This window comes from Chrysemys picta, chromosome 4 (assembly GCF_011386835.1).
Source record: "Chrysemys picta bellii isolate R12L10 chromosome 4, ASM1138683v2, whole genome shotgun sequence".
Classification (NCBI taxonomy): Eukaryota; Metazoa; Chordata; order Testudines; family Emydidae; genus Chrysemys; species Chrysemys picta.
In genome coordinates this window covers 11,335,896-11,353,375 of record NC_088794.1, presented here as the reverse complement: position 1 = coordinate 11,353,375, position 17,480 = coordinate 11,335,896, and the positions used below count along the sequence as shown (strand labels likewise).

The 17,480-nt window shown below is 53.6% G+C and overlaps 1 protein-coding gene across 11 annotated transcripts; it reads left to right on the top strand.

The window, feature by feature from the left end:
- The first annotated feature begins 11 nt into the window (after positions 1-11).
- Positions 12-17,438, top strand: SERPING1 (serpin family G member 1). 11 transcript variants are annotated; one of them, XM_065591330.1, is made up of 12 exons: positions 127-347; positions 2,914-3,120; positions 3,799-3,935; positions 4,293-4,590; positions 6,684-6,843; positions 7,501-7,556; positions 9,006-9,759; positions 12,200-12,337; positions 13,063-13,266; positions 13,628-13,770; positions 15,541-15,760; positions 16,456-17,438. In XM_065591330.1, the coding sequence occupies exons 6-12, from the start codon at positions 7,512-7,514 to the stop codon at positions 16,704-16,706; spliced, it is 1,755 nt and encodes a 584-aa protein (XP_065447402.1). In that variant the 5' UTR covers positions 127-347; positions 2,914-3,120; positions 3,799-3,935; positions 4,293-4,590; positions 6,684-6,843; positions 7,501-7,511; the 3' UTR covers positions 16,707-17,438. The 11 variants fall into 11 exon arrangements, with proteins under 11 accessions (XP_065447397.1, XP_065447403.1, XP_065447402.1 ...); XM_065591331.1 differs by lacking the exons at positions 2,914-3,120; positions 4,293-4,590 and having other exon boundaries at positions 115-347; positions 3,883-3,935; XM_065591329.1 differs by lacking the exons at positions 2,914-3,120; positions 4,293-4,590.
- Positions 17,439-17,480: the final 42 nt, after the last annotated feature.

Sequence of the window (17,480 nt, the reverse complement as noted above, 5' to 3'; positions counted from 1 at the left end):
CTCCTCGGGGATCGCAGGGGCGGGGCAAACGCCGGCCCGAGGGTCCCTTCGCTCTGCCGGGAGCGGGGTCAGGACAGGCTGGTCACTCCCCCCCCGCCTCCCTCGCAGCTCCGGGGGGCGGGGGGAGGCGAGGAGCAGGGAAGCGGTCAAGGGGCCTGGCCCCTGCTGCCGGGGACAGGGGTAGAGGAAGCCAGGGCCCCCCTCCGCCCCCAGCGTGCTTGGCCCCTGTCCCCAGCAGCCAAGCCCAGACCGGGAGCGAGCCCTGCCCGACTGCCAGGGAGAGCAGCCAAACGAGCAGGGGAAACGCACAGGGAAAGGACTGAGCCCCCCTTTCCCCCACCCCACAGGTAACGTGGGGCGGGGAGAACAGGGGGGGTTGGATGGGGGCGGGGATCCCGGGAGCAGTCAGGAGTGGGGAGCAGGGAGGGTTGGATGGGGACTCCAGGAGGGGTGGTCCGGGGGTGGGGAGCAGGGGAGATTGGATAGGGGCGGGGATCCCGGGAGCGGTCAGGAGTGGGGAGCAAGGAGGGTTGGATGGGGACCCCAGGAGGGGTGGTCCGGGGGTGGGGAGCAGGGGAGATTGGATAGGGGCAGGTATCCCGGGAGCGGTCAGGGGTGGGGAGCAGGGGAGATTGGATAGGGGTGGGTATCCCGGGAGCGGTCAGGGAGGGGTGGGGAGCAGGGGGGGTAGGATGGGGGTGGAGGTTCCGGGGTGGTAGATAGGGGGCCAGGCCACGCCTCGCTGTTTGGGAAGGCATAGCCTCCCCCAGCCTTCCCTACCTGGCCCTCCATACAATTTCTGTATCTGATGTGGCCCTAGGGCCAAAAAGTTTGCCCAGCCCTGCCCCTTCCCCGAGCCCTGGCTCATTATATTTCCCCCTCTCTCAGTGGCTCACTCTCCCTCACCCTCACTCACTTTCACTGGGCTGGTGCAGGAGGGGGTGGGACTGGAGATGAGGTTGGGGTGCGGGAGGGGGCTCCAGGCTGGGGGGTGGAGCCTAGGAATTCAGAGTGTGGGAGGGGTTGAGGCATGGGTTGGGGTGCAGGAGAGAATACGGGCTCTGGGCTGTGGGTGCGAGCTCTGGGATGGAGCCGGGGATGAGGGGCTTGGGGTGCAGGAGGGGGCTCAAGGCTGGGGGGTGGGGCTGAAGGATTTGGAGTGCGGTAGGGGGCTGCAGGTTGAAGCAGGGGTTTGGGGTGTAGGAGGGGATACGGGCTCTGGGCTTGGGGTGCAGGATCTGGGGTGGGGCCAGGGATGAGGAATTTGGGGTGCAGGAGCGTACTCCAGGTTTGTGGGGGGGCTCAGGGTTGGGGCATGGGCTTACCTCGGGCAGCTCCCGGTCAATGGCGCAGTGGGGGGAGGGAGGGCTAAGGCAGGCTGCCTGCCTGTCCTGGCACCGCGCTGCACATGCCCTGGAAGCAGCCAAACAAGTCCGGCTCCTAGGCGGGGGGGGCCAGGAGGCTCCACGCGCGGCTCTTGCCCCCAGGCACTGTCTCCCCCCAGCTCCCATTGGCTGGTTCCTCAACAATGGGAGTGTGGAGATGGTGCTTGGGGCAGGGGCAACGCACGGAGCCCCGTGGCCACCACCCCCAGGACCAGACCTCCTGGCCACTTCCAGGTGCAGCGCGGTGCCAGCCAGGACAGGTAGGGACTAGTCTGCCTCAGCCCTGCAGCACCACCAAATGGACTTTTAACAGCCCGGTTGGTGGTGCTGACTGAAAACCGGACACCTGGTCACCCTAGTTTCACCGTGAGTCTCCTGGAATCATCTCCGCAGCTCCCATTGGGGCCTTTGGGACTACCAGAATAGAAATAACGTACCACAGTGGAAAGTGAAGCCAAGAAGGAGTGGGCTGCGTAGCAGGGGTTAGCTGGGGAGCCAGCAAGTGAAGGAGTTTATTGTAAGACAGGGTGGTGGTGGCAGGATAAGGCCATTGTCTGCAGCTCTATTGTAAGGCCTAAAGCCTTCGGCTACAGCCCTTAGGTGAGAAGCAGGAAGTCACATCCTCACATTCCATCTAAATTACATTGAAACAATGTCATATCAGGCTGTTAAGAAGGAGACCCACTATCACCAGATAAAGAAACAGATCTTAAGCTGGCTAAAGAAAATGTAGTTTGATAGCATTCTGTCTGGCAAGAAATCAGGGTTGGAAGGGACCTCAGGAGGTATCTAGTCCAACCTCGCTGCTCAAAGCAGGACCAATCCCCAACTAAATCATCCCAGCCAGGGCTTTGTCAAGCCTGACCTTAAAAACCTCTAAGGAAGGAGATTGCACCACCTCCCTAGGGAACCCATTCCAGTGCTTCATCACCCTCCTAGTGAAATTTTTTTTCCTAATATCCAACCTAGACCTCCCCCACCACACTCCTGGTTCTGTCATCTGCCACCACTGAGAACAGCTGAGCTCCATCCTCTTTGGAACCCCCCTTCACGTAACTGAAGTCTGCTATCAAATCCCCCCTCATTCTTCTCTTCTGCAGCCTAAACAATCCCAGTTCCCTCAGCTTCCCCTCATAAGTCATGTGCTCCAGTCCCCTAATCATTTTTGTTGCCCTCCGCTGGACTCTCCACTTTTTCCACATCCTTCTTGTAGTGTGGGGCGCAAAACTGGACACAGTATTCCAGATGAAGACTCACCAATGCCGAATAGAGGGGAATGATCACGTCCCTCGATTTGCTTATCAATAGTTGTGGTTGTGAAATCCTCATTTCTTTATTGTTTTGTCATTATGGTCCCCACTTCCCTATTGTTTATCTGTATGGTCTCTGTCCGGTTCTTTTCTGTCTGTTACATAATTAATTTTGCTAGGCGTAAATTAATTAAGGTGGCGGGGTAGGATTGGTTAAAGAATTTTGTTACACTATGTTAGGATTGGTTAGTAAAATTTTAATATAATGATTGGTTAAGGTATAGCTTAAAAGGATTCAAATTTCGCTATATAAACTGGGGTCCCAAAGGAAGTTATTTGGGGACCAACTCCAGGACACAGCCCCAAAGATCAGAGCTGCCAGACCTCAACTCTCTCCCAATGACACCGTACAGAACCTGGAGTCCCCCAGATGGACCTGATCTTGACTGGCCATCAAGAAAAGTTCATGTGTCTTATTGGGAGTGGTGAGCACTGTATGTGTAGCGTGTGCAGTCTGGTTTTGGTGATTGTTAATAAATAGAGCTTATGTAGTATATTACTGGTAAAAGATCCCGTAAACCTGCAAAAGATTAAGCTCTTGAGTCCACAGGGAAAGGGTGTTTCCCCGGAGCCCACGGAGGGGTAGAGCCCGAAGCCCACGGAGGGGTAAAGTTAGGTGCTTTTCACCTGGAGCCCTAGGAACTGGGAAAGAGTGGGGGTACCTAAATTAAGAGGGTTACGCCTTGAGCCCTAAGAACTGGGTAAAGGTGGGTGCCCTAGAGTGTGTGAGGAAGAGAATTTTGTGCCGGTAACAGTGGATTTTCAGCAACTGTTGCTGATCTCACATGGGCAGCAGTTTCTCAGTTGTAACACACACACACCCCCACCCCCCAGTGGGAGCCAAAACCATAACATCACGTGACTTAGATATCCAATCAAACTACTCAGATATTAACCCTTGGTAAACTGCTCCTGAAGGAGCCTCCTGGCCTGGGAACCATTTACAGGGGGTTCTAATGTATTTGAGGAAACTCCAACCTTCTCTGAGAAATTCGCAGAGAGACAGAGAGGTGACACTCTTCCATACATCATTCACACACCTCTACTCTCCATGTCTCGTCATTCCCCTCTCACTCTCTCTCAATCCTTTTTCTTCTTGCTAGCTGTTCTCTGGACTAGGGCACATAGCTGTTTTGCCAAGTCTCGTGATTTTCTCACGACTCTTCATGTATTTCTGAAATCTCCAGCTCCTAGAATCCTGTGATTAACTGAGAATCTCAACTTGGATTTAAAGAAAAAAGTAAGTCTCTGCTCTTCTTGGTCCTAGAGAAAAGCTAGAAAAGGGGACTTGAGTGCAACCTAAGACCAAGACAGCTCCATTTTTTTCACGGACCAGCCTTCCCCAGGTGGCAGAAAGCTCCAACTGTGACTTGCTTCCACTCTCGGCCCTACCAGCATGTAATTTGGGGGGAGGGATCGCTCAGTGGTTTGAGCATTGGCCTGCTAAACCCAGGGTTGTGAGTTTAATCCTTGAGGGGGCCATTTAGGGATCTGGGGCAAAAATCTATCTGGGGATTGGTCCTGCTTTGAGCAGGGGGTTGGACTAGATGACCTCCTGAGGTCCCTTCCAACCCTGATATTCTATGATTTGATGTAGATTGGGCACGTATACATTATGATGAGGCTCTCTGAGTTTCACTGGAAGAAACAGACATCAGGCAGGTGTACAGAAAAAACTCTGGACATGAGGGGGCTTACACTTCAACTCTCTCAAGATGCAAAGAAAATTGTCTGGTAGTTCTCAAGGTTTAACGTGTCAGTATATCGCTCCTGAGCAAGATCTGCTATACATACAGTGGTGGGTTTGCACAGGTATAACTACATCAGTTAGGGGCGTGATTTTCTTCTGATATGGTTATACTACTACAGCCACTAGTGTAAATGACATCATAGTGGTGAGTATCTTATACTAATGTAGTTTATTCCCCTTCCTGCACAGGAATAGTGTATGTACCTTTATACTAGTCTATACTGGTATAAGCACCTTTATAGGAGTGGATATAAACTGTATATGCCGGTATAACTGCACCCACTCCTTTAACGATCCAGGATGGCCAACCCGCTGCAGCTTTTGGGTCTCGATAAGGCCTGAGTCCTTATCACACTCATGCTTGTTTTCACGCTGTTCTTACATTGTTGAGCTGTTTGTAAGCTCCAGACACTGAGTCACAATGGCCCCGTTTTCAGAAAGGAGGGCCATCAAAACCAGGGCACTTCCATTAGGGTCAAAGTAGCAGTTGCACAAGGAGAGGCCCAGAGACAGGATCCAGCCTCACATTGGATTCTGAGCTCAATCCGGATTCAATTTGGAGCGTCTCTGATCTGATCCAGAGCCTTCCCACTAACTGATCCCTTTTGGATCAGGGCTGGGAGCGAGCACAGATGCGAGCCCGCTGTTTGTTCACAAGCAATGTGCCTTCGGGGCGTTCCACAGGGAACCGGAACCAGGCCGGGCCTGGAATTTGCGAGAAGGTTATGTGCCCCATGACATTCCCTGGAATCGGATTGGGAAGGACGGGGCTGCTCTTGTGACGCTGCTTCAACATTTTGTTCTTGGGATCCTGAGCAGCTCCGGAGAAGTGAAGAGAGATGGGACAAGAGGGAAATGTGTCGGGGTGGCACAGAAGAGATTCCCACCCTATCCACAGACCCTTGCTTTGAAAGGACTCACCCATGCAAGAGCAGGGCCTGATCCTGATTCCCATTCCACCAGTGCAATCCCATGGACTTCCAGATGAACACGGGGGAGTGAGGGGAGGGGGTTGGGAATTGGACCCCTTGCACGGAAATACTCATACAGGGCTGTGGCTTGCTGACCTAATCAGAAAAATGGAGCTCGGATCCCAGCAGCAACAAACAGGGACAGTAAACAAGGCAGGGGTTTTACAGGGCTTAGCCCCTGGAGATGGGACCCCAGCAGGGGCTCTGGGACAATTGGTTTAATGGGGGTGCCGAGAGCCATTGGACCAAACTGCAAACCCTGTATATCAGAGGGGGGCAAACTATGGCTCGCGGGCCACATCCAGTCTGCAGGAGCCTTCCCTCTGGGCCCCGAGCTCCTGCCAGGGAGTGGGATCAGGACAGGCTTGCGGAGGAGCCAACCCAACTCCCTGGCAGCACCTGGCCCCTTCCCTTCGGCTCCCCTCCCTCCCTCCCTCGCAGTCACAGTTCCCCCAGTGCCTGGGCAGCGTGGCTGCGCGGGCTGGCATGGCTATAGCGCCACCAGACCTGGTGCTCCAGGGCGGCGCTGTCAGGGGGTGGGGAGTAGGGGGAGTTCCGGGGGGGGAGGCGAGGAGCAGGGAAGCGGTCAAGGGTCCTGGGCCCTGTGGGCAGGGGCAGAGCAAGCCAGGACCCCCCTCCGCCCCCAGCGTGCTTGGCCCCTGTCCCCAGCAGCCAAGCCCAGACAGGGAGCGAGCCCTGCCCGACTGCCAGGGAGAGCAGCCAAACGAGCAGGGGAAACACACAGGGAAAGGACTGAGCCCCCCTTTCCCCTACCCCACAGGTAGCTATGATGGAAACCACTTCAAGCCAGTACCTTTGGCCTCCAGTTGCTGTCCCAGGTGGGAAGAGGGGGCTATACTCATGGGGGAAGGGGCTAAGGCCCTGGTTTCCAGCTGGCACCTTTGACAGAGTTGGACAACCCACCCAGTGCCTCCCCCGCGCCGGCTGCTGCCCACCCCTCTTGCCCCCTGATTTACGGGAAATCACACCAGGAATCAATCATCCTTAATTGTTAACGGGCCGGGTCCAGAGCCAGCCAATGAGTGCATCCCCTCCACCCCATGCTCCACCCCCAACCGCCCTCTGTGGCCTGAGTGCCTGGGCTCAGGTCTGGACACTGATCACTCCGGAACACAGGGAGCAGGTGGGGCTCTGGGTCTGGGGTCAGATATGAGGCAGATTGCAGCCCTTTTTCACGTCTGTCAGCCCTTCTTACTTCTCTCTCTCTTCTGCATTTGGTGTCTTTTCCTCCCACTCCCTGGCTCAGCCTCTCAGCCCCTGGCTTTCAGCAGCAGGGGTGGGGAGCTGCTGGGAGTGAACCTAGCATCCACACTGGCCATGTGATGAGAGATTGCGAAAGAGAGAATGGGAAGACCCAGAGTCCGACACAGAGAGGGGGAGGCAGACGGACGGACGCACAGAGAGAGGTGCGCAGACAGACACAGGGACAAGTGGGGAGGGTGGGGGACAGACAGACACAGAAAGGTGGGAAAGACAGACTGAGGGAGGCACTGGGGAGACAGACAGAAGGGATGGACAGACAGACAAACAGGGAGATGGGGAACAACAGACAAAGGGTGTTGAAGGATAGGCAGGCAGAGAGATGGGGGAGACAGAGTGGGAGGATGGACAGACAGACATAGAGATGTGGGGGACAGACAGGCCCTAAGATGAAGAAACAGACAGGCACAAAGGGAGTGGACAGATAGACAGACAGAGATGGGGGGCAGACAGACAGGCATAGAGAGAGTGGATGGACAGACTGAGGGAGTGGACAAACAGACAGATATAGAGATTGGGGGGCAGACAGGCACAGAGGGGGTGAGCAGACAGACATGTGGAGACTGGGGGACAGAGAGACAGGACAGACAGACTGGCACAGAGGGGGTGGCCAGACAGACAGAAGCCGAGGGAGTGCAATGGAAAGGGCATTGGGTGGAGCAGGCTGAGGAGGGGGCACTTTACTTCAGTGGGGAGGGGGTGCGCCTGGGGGTCCCAGCCAGGCCCAGCACTGTGGGCAGCTGGGCTAGGAGAGGGCAAAGGTGGGCAGGGTTTTCACTGACTTCTGGGCATTGCTTTGGCAGGATTCGTTGCCATGAAGAGCTGGTTGATCCTGGTGTGGTTGGTGATCTTCACAGGCGTGAGTCCATCCTCCGTGCTGGGGGAGCCTTGTCCTTGCTGGGGAGTGGGGAGTTTAACCCATTGAGTGCTGGAGATGAATGCTCCAAGGACCCTAGGGCTGGAGATGCAGAGGTGCTGATACAGGGGACAAGCACTGATGTCAGTGATGTCAGTGGCAGCTGTGGGTGACCCACAGCCCTGAAAGTCAGCTCCCGAGTGGGGAGTCAGTGCCTCTTGAGTGGGCAGAGCTGGGCTTCCAAACAGAGGAAGTAGCCAGAACTAGGGACTGATCTGAATCTCGGATCCGCTGGCCTGGTGCCACCACATGCCCACATGCACCTGCTTTGCCCGGGGCATGGGGTAGGGCTCAGGCCCAAGAAGCCCATAGCAGAGCCTGGCCCAGCTCCATTGCCTTAAATCCCACTCTTCAGACTATAGGGCCAGAGCCAGTGGGCAAAGCATAGCATGCTGGGTCTTTGCCCAACTCTGCCCCAATCCTGGCACAGACTGGAGCAGCCTGGGGGTTGCTCTGAGCTATGCCAACTGGTAAGTGCCCATTTGGGGATGGGCAGCACTCTGGATGTGGAGGATGTTTGGTTTATTAACCCTGCAAAACAATTGGCAAAAACAACCATTTTCTTTCATTTTTGCCTATATTTTTTCTGCAAAACCTTTTGGGGTTTTATTAACAAACAAAAAAATTCCATGTTTGGCCACCAAAACTAGACCATGTTCCCAAAATTTGGGGGTTTAAGGCACTGGAAACCCCCAAATTTTCACCTGCCTGGGCAAACATTTGGGGGTTTATTGAAAGTTTTCCACCTGAGATGTTACTTGTTTTCATTGCTGAAAACTGTAACGTTTTCTGACATTTCATTTATTTAACCAAAACCTAAAACTGGAAAAAATGATGGTTTTTGGTGACTGAAAATGTTTTGATTTCTGACAACTGGAAAGCAAAAAACTTTAGCTAGTTGGACAGAAATATTTGCTTTCACTGAACACTTTCCCCTAAGTCCTGACATTTTTCAGTTTTGGGTGGCTGAAAACTGAAAAATTGGGTTTTTAACCACCCCCTGTCATCCAAAAATGGAGCTTTCCCCCCATCAGAAATGCCATTTTGATTAAAAAGCCATTTGTTGTTGAAAAAAACATTTTGAACAAAGAATATTGACCAAAGTGGTGTGCTCTGGCCACACCCACTCCCCCAAAGCTCCACCTCCTGGGAACCTCCCCCCAGCTCTGCCTCCTGGAAACTCCACCTCCTAGGAACTTCCCTGTAGCTCCACCCCTTGGGGATTTCCCCACTCAGCTGAATCTCCAGGGGGGGAGATTCAAGCAGTTCCTGAGCAGTGAGGGGCAGTGAATCACCCCTTAGTTGGTACCAGATCCAATCACACCCCTTGGGCCTTGGATCTCGCTTATCTGATGGATCCTTCTCCTTTCCTCTATGGTGTCGGCACAGCAGGATTGGCTGAATGGGGCAGAAGGGGACAAACAGTGCCCTGCTTCCAAGATCCCCCCACAAGCTGCTGGCCACAACTCCACAGGAGGTGAGGATGCCAACAATGGGACTCGCCAAGAGGATGTGATTTGTCAAGAAGGCCCTCAGCAGACCGGGGAAGGCCCTCAGCAGACCAGGGAAGACCCTCAGCAAACCTCGGGGAAGAGAGTGGAGGATGGGAGAGAGGTGGAGGGGCAGGAGACCCAGCAGGGGCTGGTGCAGGAAGGGCCAGGGTGGGAGGAGTCCACAGGTTGCAAAGCTGCCTCCAGCGTGCCAGAGGGAGAAGGGGAGGCCGATCGGGCTACTGGCATGCATGGCCAGGGACATATATCAGAGAACCAGAGTACCATGGAGCTGGACAAGAAGCTAGACAAGGAGCTGTCCAAGAAGCCGGCCAAGGGGCTAGACAAGGAGTCGGCCAAGGAGCCAGACAAGGAGCTCAAAAAGGAGTCGGCCGAGGAACCAACCAAGGAGCCCACTGCAGCACCCACCACTGAGGCCACTACGGCGCCCACCACAACACCCCAGCGGTGCCCGCCCAGTGACCCCTGGGGAAGCTGTGGGGACAACGCCAAGGAGGAGAGCCCCAGGGTGGCAACGGCGCTGACTGATTTTGCACTGAAGTTCTATTCGAAATTGGCCAAGGGGAAAGGCACTAGCTCCAATGTGGTCTTCTCGCCCTTCAGCGTGGCCCTGGCGCTCTCGCACCTCTTGCTGGGTAAGGGTAGTGCACACATACACAGCAGTCACACACACAGTCATCGCACATGCAGCTGCAGCTGTTTCTCACACACACCTGTCACACATACACACATCACACATACCCACAGTTGTCACACACACATACCTGCCACACATACGCCCATCACACATACCCACAGCTGTCACACACACCTGTCACACATACACCCATCATGCATACCCACAGCTGTCATATACACACACCTGTGACACATACACCATTACACGTATCCACAGCCTTCATACACACACACACACATGCCATACATACACCTATCACGCATACCACAGCTGTTGCACACACACCAGCCACACATACACCTTCCATGTATACCATCATCTGTCACACACACATCTGTCACACATACACCCATAACACATACCCACAGGTGTCACACACAGACACACACACATCATACATATACCTGTCACACATACCCACAGCTATCTCACACACACCTGTCACACATACACCTTCCATGTATACCATCATCTGTCACACACACACCTGTCACACATACACCCATAACACATACCCACAGGTGTCACACACAGACACACACACATCATACATATACCTCTCACACATACCCACAGCTATCTCACACACACCTGTCACACATACACCCATCATGCATACCCCCAGCTGTCACACACACTCCTGTCACACATACACCCAGCCTTCACACACACACACACACACACACACACACACACACCCCTCTCACACATACACCCATCATGCATACCCACAGCTCACACACACACACACACACATACACACACATCATACATATATCTATCACGCAAACCAACAAATGTTGCACACATACCTGTCACACATACACCTATCACATATACCAGGGGTTCTCAAACTGGGGGTTGGGACCCCTCAGGGGGTCGCGAGGTTATTACATGGGGGGTCGCGAGCTGTCACCCTCCACCGCAAACCCTGCTTTGCCTCCAGCATTTATAATGGTGTTAAATATATAAAAAGCGTTTTTAATGCATAAGGGGGGTCGGAATCAGAGGCTTGCTGTGTGAAAGGGGTCACCAGTGCAAAAGTCTGAGAACCCCTGACATATACTCACAGCCATCACACACACCTGTCACACACATACCCATCATGCAAACACACAGCTGTAACACACATACCCGTCGCGTGCACACACACACACATCATACACACACCCAGCCTGCACATGTACCTGTCACACCTACACCCCCATTGTGCATGCACACCTACCCAACTGTCACACAAACACCCATCACACACACACACAACCATCATACACCCACCCAGAGTGCATACACACAGCTGTCACACACACACTGCACACACACCTATCATACACATGCACATTGCACATGCACACCCATCATACATGCTCACAAACAGCAACCACAAAAACACCCATCATGTGTAAACACCCATCGCACACACTCACTCATCAAACACATATAACCATAACACATAAACCCATTGTGCGCACACACACAGCCATCACACACATCCCCATTGTGCACTATCAAACCTATCACACCCACAGCCGTCTCACACACATACACACATCGCATGCACACAGCCATCACACACACTCATCGCGCGTGCATCCAGCTGTCAGACACCCATCACACATACCCAGTGAACCATCACTCACACACACAGTCATCGCACATACAGTCACCAGACATGTCCACACAAACATCACAGGCCCAAATAGCCATCATGCATGCACGCACACGCACAACTATTGCGTGCACACACTACCATCGCATGCACAACCATTGTGCACAAAGCCATTGCATGTGCAGACACAACCATTTCACACACGCACAACCACTGTGTATGTGCACACACACACCGTTACACAAATCCAGTCAGCACACACGCAGCCATCTGACACATACACACACACAACCATTGCACACACAAAACCACCACACACACAGAGGCAGTCACACAACTATCACACACACATTCAACCTCACAAACACAGCCATCGCTCACACCCACCTCTCTCTCACAAACACCCATCACACACCCCTTCACTCACCCCCCACCATCCCCCCCATACTTACCCCCAGCTTGACGGGGCCATGCCCAGCTCTGCCTCCCTCAGGGATGGTGCACCAAGAGCCTTCTCCCATTGGCCATGGGCCAAAGCAATGCCGCTGGGTGGCTGGGATGAGATGGTGTTACCAATGGTACTGGGAGCCCCTGATGAGAAGGGGAAGCTCGGCCAACCAAGGAAACCCCAGAGGCCAAGCAATCCCATGGGGATGAGTCTCCAGCCCAGCTCCCAGTGCCACCCACATACAGAATTATCCAAGGCCAGTCCCCCTGCAGGAGTGCCCCTTTCCCCAGCCCTGTCAATCCTCATCCTCCCATCTGAGAACTTGTTCTTCTCACGCAGGGGCCCGAGGGGAAACCAAAGGGCGGCTGGAGTCCATCCTCGCCTACCCCTCAGATCTCGTCTGCGTCCATGCTCCACTGCAGCGGCTCCTCAAATCCCAGGCCTTGATCTCGGCCTCAGCGCTCTTCCTCCGCCAAGGTGAGTGGGAGTGTGGCCTTCACATCGGCACTCAGGTCAGCAGAGAAATGCCAGTGCTTTGCTCTTCCCTCTGAGAATCTCAAAGCACTTTCCAACTCCCCCTCCCCAGCATGTCTTCAGGGAAAGATATATTGTCATGGCAGGGGTCCCAAGGCATCACTGTTGCACAGAGCCTTAGAAGCTCTTTTTTTTTTTAGCGTGCGAGCAAGTGTTCAGGGTTTGGAGACATGCTGTGTTGCTGTTAGTTTTGTAATGCAGCTTCTTTTTGGGAGGAGCTGTTACAAACAGCAGAAGGCTTTGCTCTCTGCCTTAATGTCTGTAACTAGCGTCAATTCTGGGGACAGACTTGCTTCCTGGGAAGTGGGCATTGGAGTCTGGACTGGGATCTCTGAAAGAAGGGATTAGCCAGAGTGCTGTTTGTGACCACCCCATTCCAGACAAGTGGAGATAGTGTAAATAAACAAGTTATCCCTTTGCGATTTCCCCTGCAGGGCCCCGACATCTAATGTTGCTCAGAGAGGCTGATCGTACAGATGAGGAAACTGAGGCAACGGGAGGGGCGAGGGGTTGTCTAACTTCCTATGGTCAGGAAGAGGGATCGCGACGTGGTTGGGGGTAGGAGTAAGGGGAGGTTGGTGTTGCCCAGGTGGCAGAGGGGAGTTTGAGGGCTTCACAGGGCAGCGGTGGCATTGGATTCCTCATCCCCTTGCCGTCCCGGCTTGCAGGCCTGCACCTGAACGAAGCTTTCCGCAACCAGTCGCTGCACTTCTACAACAGCCGGCCCCAGATGCTCAGCGGCAATGAGACCCAGGACCTGCAACTCATCAACAAGTGGGTGAGAGTGATGACCAAGGGCAAGATCAAGAGGCTGCTGAAGGAGCTGGAGCCTGACGTCCAGCTGGTGCTGCTCAACGCTGTCTATTTCCAATGTAAGGGAGGGGCGCATTGCACCACGCCATGCCCAGGACCCGCTCCCCTGCCCCCTACATCCCCTCCAGAAACCCGAGTCCCTTGGACCTGCCCCCCCAATAGCCGAGTCTCCAGGGACACGCTTCCGCTGCCACTCCTGTTCGACCCACCCCTGCAATCCATGCACCCACTGGGACCAGTCCCCTGAGATAGCCGAGCCCCCAGGGAGCCCACCTGGAGCTCCCTGCCCCGAGGGACTCCTCCAGGCTGTCCAGCCCCTCAAGCCCCCTGCCCTCGAGGGACTCCTCTGGGATACCCTTGGTGACATCCCTGCACTGAGGGTGCTCCCCGGCTACATCTCCCTGTCCTTTCGCCCTCCAGCCAAGTGGAAGACGACCTTTAAAGTGAAGAACACAGTGAATGAGACGTTCTACCGCCCGGGCCAGGCCTCCATCCAGGTGCCCATGATGACCAGCAAGAAGTACCCGCTGGCCTTCTTCAATGACCCCAACCTGCAGGCCAAGGTGAGCCCCCGTGGGTGCTCTGTGCCACACCCCTCCCCTCTTGGCCCCTGCCTTGCCCACCTTCCAACGGCAACTCCATTTTTCCCTCCTTCTCCTCTCTACTGTCTCCTTGTTTTCCACCCCATTGCACCTCCTCCATAATGTCACTTAGTGATGTCCCCTATGCAGGGTGACCAGATAGCAACTGTGAAAAAATGGGACAGGGGAATAATAGGCGCCTATATAAGAAAAAGTTCCCCAAAACGGGACTGTCCCTTTAAAAATGGGACATCTGGTCACCCTACCCCTATGCCCCTCCTCTCCACACTCCTCTCCCCTCCCCACCTCCCATCTCATCCCTGTGATGCCAGCATCTCAGAATAGCAGGCTCGAGGTGCAGGTGGGGATCTCAAGCTGAGGACTCTCAACTCATGGCATCCAATATCCGTTGCTCCATAGAGCGGGGGTCCTGTTATTGCCTGGAAGGTCCTTTCTCCAGCAGAGCATTGGTTCTACATGCAAGGCGCCCAGATATTGGGGGCTGGGATAAGATCCTAAGAGAGATGCAAGTCCTTATTGTCCCACATTTCCAACTGACCCTAGCATTATATGCTGAACTGGTCACAAAACACCAAGATTTTTTGTGGGAAAAGTCCAAAAACATTTGTTTCTTTCATGATTTTCAGGCAACACATTTTTCAGAGATTTTTGTGTGGGGGGCGGGGGGCGTTTGTTTGTTTGGCCTTGACTTTTTAAAATGAGAAACTAACACATTTTAATTTATTAGCAAATCATTTTTTTTGTTAGAAAGCAAATCAGTTGTTAGCAAGGAAAAAACTGAGTTTAGTTGCTCTAAAACAACTGCATTTTGTTTAGAAAGAAAATTGGTTTCTGGCAAGAATTTTTTTTTAATTGGTTTTCTTTAAGAAATTTTTTTTTGTCCTTTTAATTAGTTTTTGGGTAGAAAGTAAACATGTTTTTGGCAAGAACAACAATCGAATTGCTTTTTGGTTAAAAAAAATCAGTTTTCTGTTAAAAAGGAAATCAGTTGTTTATTAGGGGGAAAATTTTCAGTAAGAAAGCAAATTGGTTTTTGGTTTGAACAAAACAGGTTTTGGTTAAAAAAAGTTTACATAAAAAATAAGTGTTTTTTGTTTTGTTTTAAACACATTTTTTAATTTGATTTTGGCAAAAAATATTGGTTTTCAGTTTTAAAAACTGAAACATTTTTGGCTTTTGAAACCTGAAACCATTTAATGGAAAAGGTTCATTTTCCACTGTTTTGTCCAAAAATATGTTTGGCAGGAAGTTTTGGAGAAAACGTGGTTGAAAAATGCCAGCTCTCTCGGGGAAGAAAACGGTTTGATGAAAAAGTGTGTCTCAGCCCTAATTGCCCAGGCGTGGGAGTGGGCAGGACCAAGAACGGGAAGGGGGCGGGACTTGGGGACACAAAAGCATGTGGGAGAAATGGATGCTGTCCCAGGGATGGGGAGTGGGACATCAAAGGCACCATGTACCCATTCCCTGGCTTGCAGTGGTTGCAGTTGGTGGTGCAGGGTAGGTGTAGGCACAAGGGGCCTGATACCCAGCTGACCAAGACGGCAGTCAGTGGCATGATGCTGGTTCACGCCCACGGGTGGCTTGGAGGTCCCATTGGAAGGGGAATAGGGGGATGGGGTGATGAGGACCCAGCTGTGGCACATGAAGGGACGGACAGGAGAAGGGGACATTTGATTGGGGCTCAGGACAGGCCCTCAGCACAGAGAGGCCTTTGTGTTGTCTTCCCTCAAGGTTGGCCGGCTGCAGCTGTCCCACAACGTGAGCCTCATAGTCATCGTGCCCCAGCTCGTGTCCCAGATGCTCGCCGAGGTGCAGCAGAAGCTGACCAAAGAGACCTTCGCTGCGGTGATGAAGAAGCTGATGGGCACCCCCTTCAAGCCCACCGTGGTGAGCCTGCCCAAGTTGAAGCTGGACAGCTCCCAGAACCTCTTGGACATCTTGGGGGAGATGGGTAAGGATGGTGCTGGGCAGGTGGTGGATGGCGGCAGTGGGGGCTGGGGGGTACGAGGGGTGGGAGGGGAAGAGGCAAGAGAGCCCACTCCCCCTCTGGGCAGGAAGGGACATCAGAGCAGGAGTGTTGGGTTGTGACATCACTTCCTGGAGGAGAGTGGATGAGCACTGTTGTCATTTCCTGAGGGGTGGCATCAGACTGCTGCTTCTGAGGGACCCATTCCCGTGGCTAATCCACCACGCCAGTGTCTGTTGGGTCTGTGAGACCAGTGGACACACCATGGACCCCCGCCCCCTGCAGTGCCCGGATTCTGAGTGACCCATTTCCTTGATTGATGTATCCCATGTCTGATGGATATGTGAGACTGCTGGGTGGATCATGACGCCTGGTTCTGAGTGACCCATCTCCATGGCCGATCCATCACACCAATGTCTATTGGCTCCATTTGACTTTTGGACACATCACAGGCTGCCTTGGTTTGGAATGACCCATTCCCATAGCTGATCAGTCCCATGGCTCTTGGTCCCATGAGACCACTGGACGTATCATGGGCTCCCCTGGTTCTGAGTGGCCCATCTCCATGGTTGATCGCTGGCACTGGTCTCTAACCGGGGGGGAGGGTCTCCAGGACTGGGGCAGACTCCTGGGCACTAAGGGGTGGCTCCTACCTCCTCCCTTCTCTGCCTGTTCTCCAGACTACGGCATTTTCTATGACTCGAACTTGTGCGGCATCTCAGAGGCAGAAGATCTGTTGGTGACGAGCGCCCAGCACCGGGCCATGCTGGAGCTGAACGAGGAAGGGGTGGAGGCCGCAGCTGCCACGGCTTTTTCGGTGGCCCGCACTGCCTGGGTCTTCGACGTGCAGCAGCCCTTCCTCTTCGTGCTGTGGAATGACGACCACAGCTTCCCCATCTTCATGGGCCACGTCAACGACCCCAGAGTATGAACCAGCCCTCTCCACGCCCAGTGTCACTTGCATGGTATGCCCTGGTGCCACAGGCACTGAACAGGGTGCCCGCGGAGTGCTGCTTGGCTGTGACGCTTTGAGTGGGGGGGAATATCTGTCTCTCTCTCTCTCTCCCCCTTCGTATATAACCATCCATGCATCCCCAGGTACTCCCTTCTACCTCGCTATCAATCCCACACACAGCATCTATCAAGGGACTGACCTGGGAGGCAGTGTAGCCTAGTGGTTAGCACAGTGGACTGGGCCTCACAGAGACCTAGGTTCGGCTGCTAGGCGTCCTTGATCAAGAGACGTTCTAGCTCTATGCCTCATTTTCCCCATTCACAAAATGGGGATAATGATCCTGACCTGCTTTGTAAAGCACTAAAGATCTGCTGACGGAAAGGGCTGTAGATGAGCTAGGGATTATTATTATTATCTATCCATGCATCCCCAATACGTAGCCTCTATCTAGCTATCTCCCAATACATCCCATTCATCGCCACAGTCTGTTCTCTCTGGATTTTCCTTCTGTCTCCCTTTCTCAGCCCCTTTGTTCCTCCCTCTCCCCACTTGACTGTCTGTAGCCTGTGACCATCCCAGGCTCGGATCTTCTGAAATGTACAGGGAAGAGCTGATCTGAGGGGGGTCCCTTCTCCCCACTCCCTCGACTCTGTCTCACTCACAGCAGCCGCTGCCTCTTCCAACAGTAAATAAAGTCTGAAAACTTTGGCTTCCTGGCCTCTCCTTTTCACCTCCCAGAGTGCCTGCACC